Here is a 12,550-nt window from a genome sequence, read left to right as displayed (position 1 = left end):
TCCAATAACAGCGCGACTCACACCAACGCACCAATCCTGGAGCGCCTACGTCACCCTGTATTCCTTCCAATCCTTGCACGGCTCACACCAACGCACCAATCCCAGCGCGAGCACTGTTCTGATCCTCTACCCAATCAGAGCGCGATCTGTATGACGTCAGCAGTCGCTGCAGTCGCTCCTGCTCCTGTCTCCTGTCACTCGTCTACCCCTCCTTTACAAAACCTCTCAGTAGACTTCGTGTCAAATTCTACAAAATCTATTAGTTACAACATATAAACATCTCCATTGTCTGCTTCGCTAACCACAGAATAGTAAAGAAAAATCTATTTCACAAAAATCCCGTCTTTCCCTGAAACAGCACTCACTTCTGCTCCACTACGGAATTAATACTCTCGTTGACACAGTAGCACATCCCTCTACCCTGCCCTTCTAACATGCATTCATTAACTGTTTCCTCTTGGACTGCTCCAAAGAGTTTTACAATCAACTAAATGCTCATACATTCACGCACTTTCATTCAAGAAAATATAGTACATACACACAGAATCCTGCTTTTCCCGAGAACAGCAAACAGTCTGCCCTACTACAGAATTGTAACACACGTTAACCAAGCAGTGTTTACCTCTGCTCAGTCCTTCAAACAAGCTCAGAGAATATCTATTACTTCCCCAGCGATAAGCTTTAACGGCAAACCTTACGGATCCCTGGGACTTAAGACCAGAGTTTCACAGATAACCTTCGCTACCTTCCACACTCCTTTTATACCAGAAATATATCCCTAATAGTAACACATGACGATGTCACTGATTCCGAACCCAGACAATGTGACGCGCAACTTCAATTGTCACACGTTTTTTTTTCCTGCATACGTACAGGTAATTCCAACAATCCCGTTTTTCCCGAGAGCAGCATATACTTTCTCTGCCCTACTACGGAACTGCCACCAGCTCCCAAGTTCCAGAAGCACTACATAAAACTCAATACGACGACTCCAACATATAGTATTAGTACATATACCAACTTCAATCAATAATCAATGAATCAAAAAGCCAATGTATAAGCAATCTAATCAGATCAAGACAATAATCAAAACCATTACTCTGCTACCAGGAAATTGCTGCAGATCAGGGCATACAAATTCTCCCTACTTCCACGGATAGAGTAATTTCACAGATACACGCACATGCACTCATCATACGCTTGGGCCCATTTCACTAACACACGCTCGATTACTCTATTAGCACTGGTCATGAGAGAAACTCCTGAAACACCCTGTATCTACAGTAAGGTCAATGCGACCGAATTGATTCTGTCCTGAGTCATGATATAACAACAATAATCACATTAGAGTATTCAATAAACGACAAGAAATAACCACCAACACTGTATTTGAAATAATGGTACTTTATCTAAAATTAGTCCAAAAGAAAGTCAATCAAAGCACATCATTATTCTCATAATTACCTATTCTAGCTAAATGTCATAAATGGGTCAGGACAGGTCTCTCAGTAGAAGTCTCCCGAGTCGCCGTCCTCACAGCATCGATCCTCACCAACGCAAGTTTGGGAAGAAGTGGCCTTAGACCCTCTCTAGTCTAACAATATTTATAGCAGAACTTACAAAATAAAGCAACATAAGATGTTCTGAATATCCGCTGAGCCGCTGAGCAGAGCGAGCAGGAAAGGATGTAGCATCGCTACATTTGGAAAAAACCTCCGCTCAGAAAAATCACAAAAAATAAAAAGACGGAAGAAGGAAACTCGAGTTTGCAAATGTTACTTTTGTAAATGCTCTTCCTCGGAACCATAGCGAAGCCACCACTGTAATCACAAAGTTCATTGTGGCTCTCTTTTCCTCCAAGGTTATTTGGACGATTGCCTGGAGTCACTGTCATCACGGAAACTTTCAAACTCCAGCAGAAGCCATAGTCAGGTGACTTTCAACAAGGCCTCTCGTCACATCATATTCACTCGAGCACAGGCTGTAAACGGCAGCCATCTTTTCTTAGGCCAAAACGAACCATCTTAATTGAAAGAAACACAAACAACGTTACTACATCATCGCAATGATAAAACAGTGTTAATTCCCACTAATACCCTTATGTGTATGTAATTAACTAGCCATCTGCAACATATTTAAGCATTAGTACACGTTATTTTTTAAAAGCATCAACACAAAACAAATAGCACACATATATTAAATAACCGCACATTATTATTAAGCAACATATATGCATTCCCACGTGTAATTTCTCTCATTAGTATGTTGATTAATTAAAAACTTCTCACAAAACAAATAATTATCGATTATAGATTAGTAATTTAAGTCTCGACATATAGACAAAACTGGAGCTTAAAACCCAATAAATTTTCAACAGAAAACTCTGCTCCAGCAAAACCACTCCTCTGTCACTTTCAATATAACCCAGCATAGGCTGAAAATTACACCTACTTATGGTCTTTTCTAAGACCCTGCTCCTGTGAAGCCACTTGTTAGCGCGGGTGTTGCAGTCAAACGTCTGTTTGACTATTCTGCACCTGATAATCACTGAGGGGCATATTATCAAGCACGGCGTTAAAATTATCGCAGCTTTAGCGGCGGCAATAATGAGCTTGATAATATGCCGCAGAGAATTCCAATAGAAGCCCATGTTGACACCAGAACATGGGCTTCTTTGGGAATTTTGTAGAGAACAATGAGAGAGCTAGGGAGGCGTAGGGTGCGTCCGTATCCCCTGTATATATATCAGTTTTATCAAAGTTGGACGAACCCAAAGATGTTGGTACGATCACTGTCAGACAGTGCTTGGGAACCCACTAGGTAAGTTAAAAGACCCCTCACACACCAACCTAGTTGGTGTCATGCTTCATCATTGGGGTCCCAACCGGGTGGCCGAATGCCCCCCGGTTGTGCTACGACGCCTGACTACAGCGGAGCTGGTGTGGTGCAAGGGTGTGATGTAGTGAAGGTTTAAAAATATCTCTGAGAATCCTTGCCGTGGGAAATTTTATTGTTGGCGGCTCAGGATATGTTAAAAATAAAACTATGTGGTGCAACTACGAAAGTAATTAGTTTCTAATAGTTGTATGTGTTGTAGGTCTACATGTTTCAGCCCTCATCGAGATATCAGGGGCTTTCGTCAGGACCAGTGAGTGCAGTGAGTGGCAAAGTGAAGGGTGCCACGTGATGGGTGAAAAAATTAAAAAGGTTAATTACCTACACACTCGCTAAGGTGTGTGGACCAGGTGTCTGCAAGTTTGTTTCTATGGTAATTCTCAAGGGCATATTATCAAGCCCATTATCGCTGCTTTAATTTTAATGCCTTTTCTTGATAATATGCCCCTGAGTGCATTAAAGTTCAACAACAGGAGTAACATTTTGGCAGGTCAAACCTGCAGACATTTATTGTGTGATAAAGACCCCAAAAGGTCTGGAACATGCAGTGAGCACCAAAATATCAGTTGTGCTCCAAATAGCAGGGGTAAACCTGGAATAAGCAATCATTGTCACACTTGTTACATTTTTGTCCCCAGATGATCGAATTTTAACTGGTGCTAGAATTTATCATGTTCCATACGGGGCCACTCGCAAATGAGGGCATAAGTGGTAGTTGGTCTGGAGGGAATGCCACAATCGGTCTGCCACCTGTGCAGAATTTACAGCATCTCATGATCTTAAAGATGATTAGGTCTTTCATAATGAAACAATGTACCTTTATTATTGAAGGTATGGAAACCGATTATAACAAGTATTGGCAAAACTAACAGATCTGGCTTTAATGTGCTAAGTCATGCAACACAGGCATGCACACATCACACAGACTATTTGTGGTACATTTGTATCTAACTTGTCCTTTTCTGTCCCTCCTAGGTCTGTTGCCTGTTGTTTGATTCCCTTGACTAGAAAAAACATGCAGATTCAGGCATTTTTGGGGATCAGAAAGGTGTTGATTGATAAAGACTATGGCAATATTGATAGAATAGGTTGTTCCAAGTTGGGATTTTACAGCCTGTAGAATGTTAATAAAAACATCTGCCAAAGTTTGAAAGACATAACCTAAGTGACTTATGTCTCTCTGCAAATATAAGTGCAGTGGCACATCTCAATGCTGGCCTCTCTCTCTCAGTTCAAAGCCATCTCCTAGAAAACTTACAGCCAGGGGAGTGTAAATGTGCCCCTGGGATCCCTACTAGCCACAGAGAGGGGCAACAGTCTAGCCTAGTTATCTGTAATCTAAACCCAGGTTTTTTTTTACAGGTCAATACAATTGACACATTTGTTTCCTGTGTATTCCCCACAATTAGATAATCACTATTCCTAATGGATGAAACTCTTTGCGATTCATAGTAGGTCTCAAATGGACTTACCTCATGAATATTAATAAGGTAAGTCGCAGTTTGTGAGCCATTGTGATTCGCTCCCATCACAGGAATGGTGGCCTGCTGGGGTCGACAGACCACCATGTCTGTGATTGATTTTAAAAAAGCTATTCTTTTTAGTGCAGCCGTTTTTCTTAAAAGAAAATGGGACGCGTTTAAAAAGAAAAAAAATTAACTTTGAAGTTTTATGTTTTGAGAGTAGTGAGTGGTCCCACAGACCGCTGCCTGCTCCTAAAAAAATATTTTTCAAACGATTCTCAAAGGAAAAGGGGAGTTGGCAATAAATTGCTAATTTGCAAGCGCATTTTGATCGCAAAACATTTGTACATAACTATAACACAGTAATTAAGTATCTGAAAGGAACGCCCTCAACACATCCCCTCCAAATACCGATTTGCAAAACCCAAATTCAGATTTGATACCAAGTTACTAAATCGCAATTTGGGCTTTGTACATCAGAAAAAAAAAATGATGGTCGTAAACAGCCTAATTCTACAAATTGGGCCCGTTTGCGAATGCAAAACTGCTTCTTACATTTAGCCCCCGATTCTTTATTTGTGCAATCATAGCTGCAGTACAACCATACAATTTTTTTTCCAAATGTCCTTATGTAAAACCATTAACCTCTTCAAGTCAGAATTTCACAAAAAATTGTGAAGTTGAAAGAATTGCAGAATCGATTTGTCAGGACCTCCTGAGAAGTATTCAGCACACTAGAGAGTTGATAAAAAAGTGCATGTTGGTATCTTAATTTTCTTGCACTGAAGAAAATTGTTTTGCCTCTAACATCCCCATTACTTAGTAATCAGTGCATTATTCCAGTTGGAAAATGTGTGAAACCTTGTTGATCCCCAAAAAAAAAAAAACACATATGAAGCCATCTAAATTAAAGTTCGTCTTATTTCTTTTTTTCCAGGTATAAAGGTTTCAAAGGCAACTGCTCCATTTCCTTCATCGAGCAATTCAAAGCTCTCCACCTTTGTAATAAATATTGTGAAATGATGGGGCTACAGTCTTTGCAGAAACAGAAGAAACCTGCTGCAGTGAAGACGAAAGCACCGCCTAATCCCCCAGCTACTTCAAGAAAAACAGGGGCTGGCGCCAAGACGAAAAGCAAAAGATAGCATCATGCCCACTCCCGACAAGCTTCTGTAGATAGCAATTGTTCTGTAAATATATTTTTCTACCAAAATGTGACTAAATAATTATACTTTGATAATGCAATTCTGTTATGAGATATTCTGCTCTTTGGACTAAAGTCTATGGACTCTGCAAAGATGGCTGCAGTGTTTGGCTGTTGTACCACCCTCCCCTCCCCCGACGCCCCCCACTATGTGAGGAACTGGAGCAGGAGTCTATCTCTCTGCCTCCGCCTCTCTTTACGTGGAGAGGCTCTGGACGATGGACAAAAGACGCTGCAGAGGCTGTATTTCCAAAATACTAGGGTCACTGGAAGTGATATCATGCACCCTTTTGACCCCGACGAGATCACAGGGTTGGTTGCTCTCTTGTCCCAGCCATAACCCTCACCAACATCCTGTTTGATGATGGGAGGTGACAGGAAGGGCAGGGAGTGAACGCCACAGAAAGTAAGCATGACCGCTGCGTCCATGAGCCCTGAAACCAGGAGCAGGGCCAGTGGCACCACACTGCATGCAATCACTGAACCTCCCGCTCCCTAATTAATGTCCAAGGCTATCATCAGGTTCAGATCACCTCCAATTTTTGGGGTGAGTTTCTCTATCCCTAGGAACAACAAAGTTTTGAAAAATGTACCTGGGAGAGGAGGTGGAGTCAGACAATCTTATGAAAAAGTCCCACAAAATCATCACTTTAAGATACCTCTCTTCAGGAAAACGAAAAAATCCAATCCAGTGGTCCTCATTACTGCCTCCTTTTGCCTATACATATTGATATTGACATGCCTTTCATAGTTTTGTACACAGCACTATGGCAGGGTTATGAAAGGACTTTTGCTACTGTAAAATTCTTCCATGACAAATTTACATTAATTTATCCAGCCAATGGCCTCTGTATCAAAGGTTTGCACTAGCATTTGGCATATCTAATGCTGCTAAATTTGTATTTAATTGCTATGTCTTTATTTATTAACAGTTTGGAGAACTGTCATGCTTACTAATGCGCACCATCTGCTATGGCCTCCTCGTTATTTCACACCAAGTTGTTTTCAAAGGGCAACAGCGCATTAGTCTTTGGCCTTATTTTGTATTTACTTTCTTGCACTAACATAGCAGAGTATGGCAATTTATGAAGGACTCTCGATTAAATTATTGTTATATTTATAAGGATAAAGTATGTGTCAGATACAGAACAGTATTAAACGTTTGTAAGGCCAGTGCCTTGCTTTAACATAGCAGTTGTTTATAAAGATCTGGGTGATTTCATGGGACTAATCAATAGTTTATTTATTTCAATATTTTATTTATTTCTTTTTTATGTAGCATTACCTAGATCATTGCTAGGATTTCAGAGTATTGTACATAATTTGAGAAGGCACAGGAAGCCCATCCAGTGAGAAGTCACACTGTGCGAACGACTTTGATACAACGGACAGTAAACGAAATAGTCTACTTGGGGCGTGGAGGTCATTTGTGCTAGCCATGTTCTGATACTAGACTATGGCTGGTACAAGCCTCTTTACGCTTTATGGCCTCATGGAGGGAGTTGTCCTGATGTATCTTAGTTGACAGTAAGGGCCAGATTGTAAGAGTACTGCTGGAGAAAGAGCGCTTCATCGTATGGCTAACGTCTACTTGAGGTTTTTGAGTCATAAAGGTGATCTTCCACTTGAGGCATAGTTAAATTTTATTATATGCCACGCTAGCTTATTTCATTTCGAAAACTGGTATTCTCGAAAGATATTCAATCTGTTAAGAAGCACGTTTTATTTTCATGTTAATTTATAATATGCATATTCAAGAGGTCTGATGTGGGTCATTCCGACATCAAAAAATGTGGTCTGCAGCGATGGTGTCCTCTGTACCTATCACTGAGTATCATTCTAAAGGAGGTGCCTTCTTTGCTTTTAGTCTCACATTGGAGATATGGCTGTGCACTCTCAGTCTAATCTGTTTCAGAGTGGGACCATGCTGCTGAACTTTGACTGTTGGAGCATTGGTGCATCGGCCAGCCGGATCACCAGTTGCTCTCTGTCTTATTCCATTTGCAGTAGCATGCTTCCCATTAGGAATTTGGGTCGTTTATGTTCTGCGCTGGTCATCTACAGGAGCTTTTCCTACCAAGGAGTCATAAACAGCTTTCTCGCTCGTTCTGTTTGTTGTTACTGCCTCTACCATGCTGATTGATGATGGTAAAGGGATAGTAAAATTTCCTGCATGTTCCTAATTTGACAGCTCAGCTTTTCTGGTGATCTTTTGTTGTTTTCAACCTTACCTATTGCATATTTGTAAAACCTTCTTTGCACAGGTATTCCATAGGTATGAAATCAATGTGCTAGTTAAGCTGTTTCGCAAGGACTCTAAATTAGACCGTTGGATTTAGGAAAATTAAAGACTTATTTCCAACCAACATGGAGTGTCTAGTAACAAAGACGTTACACTCATTACTTTAAGGCAATACATTCCTGGTGAGTCAGGTTTCTGTTCCCAAAGCAAAAAGAAAGCATCACTTCATGTTATCAGTGTAATGGATCAGTAGTAGCTGAATGTTTCCATATGGTTAGATCAGTCAGTGGGATGTGACATGGTAAACCATAACATAGTTAGCGGTTGCAGGTTCAGCATTGTAAGTGGGCAGAATTCCTTACCATGGTGTTTGTCATTATCTGCAGGTTGCTGCAATGCTATGTGCTGGTTGGTAGACTAAGGTGGAAATTGACAATGCACACTGTGAGTCATATTTAAAGCCTGAGAAGCAGAATTTACTTGATATGTGCTAACTGTAGATAGACCAAGAACTGAGATTATTGACTATAAGTTTTCCAAGCCCATGCTTCATTTAATTGTTTTAGCCTTAGTTACTGGGCTCTGGACTTTCCATGTTAAAATTGGGAAATCTTGGCACCCAGGCCTTGGAAAACAAAAATTATTTATGGAACCTACTGTGATAAAAATAAGCAAACAACCTCAACTATTTCACCAGAACAGAGCCTCATTGACCATGCAGAAACTGAAGACCATGGTATATAGTCAGCCCTCAACTGGCTGTGCATGACTGTATATTCAGAGGTGAAAAGGCTTCGCAACCTCTGTGGTCCATCAAGCCCGATGAAAGAGTTGTGTTCTGGGTATATTGTGATGCTCCATCTCTATTTAGTTTCTGTATTTTCTTTGTTGTGTCTTACAAAGATCATTTGTCTTCATTTCTTTCCTTCCTTCATCTAGGACCCTTTCTTGTGGCACCCTTTGTTAAGAGAGGTCTACATGAATCAATGACTTGCCTGCTAGAGGAAGACCTTAAAGACAAGCCACTCCCATTTAGCTGTCTTGATCTACTGACATTGTGGGTTTATCATGCTTAAGCTACTATAACCACTCTCTGCGAAGTAGCTGCATGTGCCATAGTAGAAGACATACTAATCAAAGTGAGAATTAAAGTTTCATTTGAATCCAATCCTTCACTGTTTGGGACAGGACTAGTCAAGATATTAGAAATCAAATGGTCTAAGATTGATGAATGAATGACCCATCTGCCATTTCTACTTTTTAATTGGTATAATTGCTTACTGCACACAGAAAAAACCCACATAGCATGTGATATAAAGCCTGTTATGTTATGCATATGATCGTTTATTGTGGAAGTTAGTAGACAGTTATTTGCAGTTAACCGCATCCTAACATGTAATCTATTTGACTTTATGTTTTTAAAGAATCTACTGACTAAATACATGTAACCAGTGTATATTTTCAATTGTTTCAAATTTTACCCAAGGAATACCTCCTTGAAGTTTGTCAGATAAATAAACTACAATGCTGTGATAGTAACAATGTGATTGTTTGCTGCAAATGTTTACAATATGCTAAAAGTTGTTTATAACTGATATTTGTATGGAAATGTTATATATCACTTTATCTGAAATATAATTGAAAGTGTAATATATTTTTTGCAAGTTTTTGGAAAAAATATCTGATTTGTGATGAGAACATTTAAATACCACCAACTGTGTTTAAATTGCATGCAAAACCTGGAATTATAATGACTAGTCGCAATGCTTTGTTATCTTCTAAAACAGGATTTTATATTTGCTTATGTTATAACTGGTTTATCTAATAATTCATCAAGTGCAGCCCCAACGCTGCTACTTCCTTGCAAAGTTACCTATTGCGAGTCATCATCCCACCTGTTCTCTGATTTTATGGGAATTCTCCAGGCTGATGAAGGAAATCAACTAACTTTTCATTCAGCGCCCTCAAGACGGTTCCTATCAGAAAAATGTTCAACATCTGAAAAATTGTATTAGAAAATATAGTGCAGCTATTCACAATGTATGTAGAAAAAACAGCTGTAACAGCATGGACTGTGTCAAATTCTTATACACTATTAAAATATTTCACAAATTACAGACCTAATTGGCACTTGTAAAGTACTTCTTTCTATGGCATTATAATTGAAATTGCTTGAATACAGCAGATAATTCTAGGTTTTGTATTATAAATTGCCTACATTGTTTGAGTTACAAATTAAGTCATGCTAGTGTGTTATTATAATATTTAATTTTAGGGGTAGTTCGGCCAGTCATTGACTTCTCCTTGGAAAACCAGCCTCTATGGAAGTAAGTAAAATAAAACCATAATGTTGTTTTTCTTTAAAATAAATTGTAAAGTGTTAGCAGGGCTTAATGCAAAAAAGAAAAGCAAACAGAAGCAGAGACATAAGGAGATGGGGCTATTTCAAGGCATTTTATAGAGGTGCAAGAAGTTCAGGACAAAAGAGAGTTACAAATGGAGAAATGATTTAAAGATATTGAAAAGTGAAAATGAAACAACTTATATCAGTAATTCATTAATTAGATGTCCTTGTAATGAATAAATACTGAATAAACATTACTGCGGTTACCTACAGAAATACCTAAACTCATACCCATTCATTGTCGCTTGTAAACTGCACTCCTACTTTCAAAGAGCAATGCATTGTTTTGTAAATAAAAGTGCCTCTTTGTTAACTGGTGTGTTTCTGTGTATGGTTGAATAGCTGGGCGAGTGGACGTATGTAAACAACAGCCAGTGGTTAGATGGATGGGAGAATGCATGAGTGGATTAATGACTGAGTGAATGAGTGCATGGATAATTGAGTACATGGACGGATGCAGACAGCAGTAGCCTCAGGCAGAAGTAACAATGTTATACAACTGCCAACAATTACTGATATTACTTGAAGGCACACATTACCTCATCATGGCAAGAGTGGCTACAATATGTGAAAAATTGCACTCACTATGCCTGTTCAAGTTTTACAAAGGAGGCAAGAAATAAATCTATTATGCAAATTCAGATTTTTACTATCACTAACTAATCCCAAGAGTGTGTTCACTTTTGCACCATCACTTATAAATCCTGACTGCATGTTTATAGTTACCCCGTTATTTATTAATCCTCATGGTTCATGCACCATTTGTTAATAATCCCTGTGTGTTCTCCGGTTTGTCTGTCATCCACTAATCATTAGTATATGGTATGACTGCACCTTTGATTCATAATTTTTTTAATTTATCACCCAGTTCATCTTTAAGCTGGCTTAAAGAAGGTCATGTGACACTCTTCAGCACTATGTATTCATCCTACAGCAACAACCATTTCTTAAAGTTTGGACATTTTTGGTCACTATTCAATCTGATGTTTGGCCACAGCGTGCCATTTTGGATCCTCTTGTTTTTGGTATTAGGAGTATTATTAGGATTCTGTGCATTGTGACACTGCTATTCATTGCCACAGTAAGTGTACTCTGGCCCTAAACTGGTCTTGGCAAAATTGGTTTTACGCAATTTGTCTGAAATACCATGGTAGATGCTGTAGAAAATGCACGAATGGCATGGGAGTTAAATATCATGTGTGGGTGCCGGTGTGTATTTACACCATCTGTATGACAAAATATATGATGGCCTGTGGCACCACTGTTCTCTGACTGGATTGCAGTAACAAATGTCAAGGAAAAGTACCTTTGCCATGTAGTAAAAACTATCTGTATGTATCAATAAGTCACCCTTAAATTGAGCCCACAAGGCAGAGTAGCTTTTATATATATATATATATATATATCTCCAAAAACACCACGTCTCCCAAGATAACGTGAAGCGCACTCCGAGCTCGTTTTCCAAAACTTAATCTTTATTCATCACTCTCCGTGGAAAGCTGACACACGCGTTCCGGCACCCTGGCCTTCGTCAGTGTCAGTTAATGCATTAGAAAAGCCACATATAAATAATAACTGTCTTCATTGGACAAGAAGGAAAGTGAGCAAAACCAACAAAGGACTAATCATATAGATTACAGCAAATCGATCGTTATGTGCCGGCCATTTTAGCCTAGTCAATTAAAAAGAGAAATTAAAGGCAAAATTAACAGGGTAATTCATCAAACCATGGCAGCTATGTGGGTGCATAAAACAGCCTTCAACCCCCTAGACATATGAAGCATGCAAAGCGGATATGCACGAATTGCAAATAGCCTAAAAGGAGGGGAAAAATCAATTCATTCACTTGCATATATTGCCATAATCAATCGCAAAAAATTCATTATCAATATTGCTCCATCATCCGGCATAAAAGAATTTAAGAAAACCCCGTCTAGGGTCAACATTGTTTCGTACATTCCCATAGAATCATGCTGACAATAGATTTTACCTATATAGGTTAAATAAAGCCCTCAAATGGGCTATTGTCCAGTAGTAATTAGACATTAGGTGAGAGTGCATCATTGCAGAATCCTATGTACGACACCATATGAGCGGGTAATGCATAGATGAATGTTAAATACAATAAATGCGTATGCACCCCACATACTGCTCAAATTGCCAATTTACTGTTACTTTTCTAGATCCAATTGCATACAAAATGTCACCTGGGATTAGACTTTGATTTAACCAATGAAGGACCACAGTTCTTCCTCCATATTAAGACCCCCAGGAGTGCGTGTCTGGAGTTCAACAATAAAGCGTGCCTCCAATTGACGCAACTCTTTAACCCTGTGTTCTGC

At 39.3% G+C, this 12,550-nt stretch overlaps 1 protein-coding gene across 1 annotated transcript in view; it reads left to right on the top strand.

Annotated features, from left to right (window-relative positions):
* The window catches only part of ALPK2 (alpha kinase 2), a 514,940-nt gene extending 505,017 nt beyond the window's left edge, over nt 1-9,923 (top strand). The window contains exon 14 of the mRNA XM_085630379.1: nt 5,296-9,923. Coding sequence (XP_085486505.1) covers nt 5,296-5,503 — 208 coding nt within the window. The 3' untranslated portion in view covers nt 5,504-9,923. The remainder of the gene's footprint in view (nt 1-5,295) is intronic.
* The last annotated feature ends 2,627 nt before the right edge of the window (nt 9,924-12,550 follow it).

Source organism: Triturus cristatus, chromosome 2_1, assembly GCF_964204655.1.
Source record: "Triturus cristatus chromosome 2_1, aTriCri1.1, whole genome shotgun sequence".
NCBI classification, from domain to species: Eukaryota; Metazoa; Chordata; class Amphibia; order Caudata; family Salamandridae; genus Triturus; species Triturus cristatus.
This window is presented reverse-complemented; position numbering and strand designations above follow the sequence as displayed.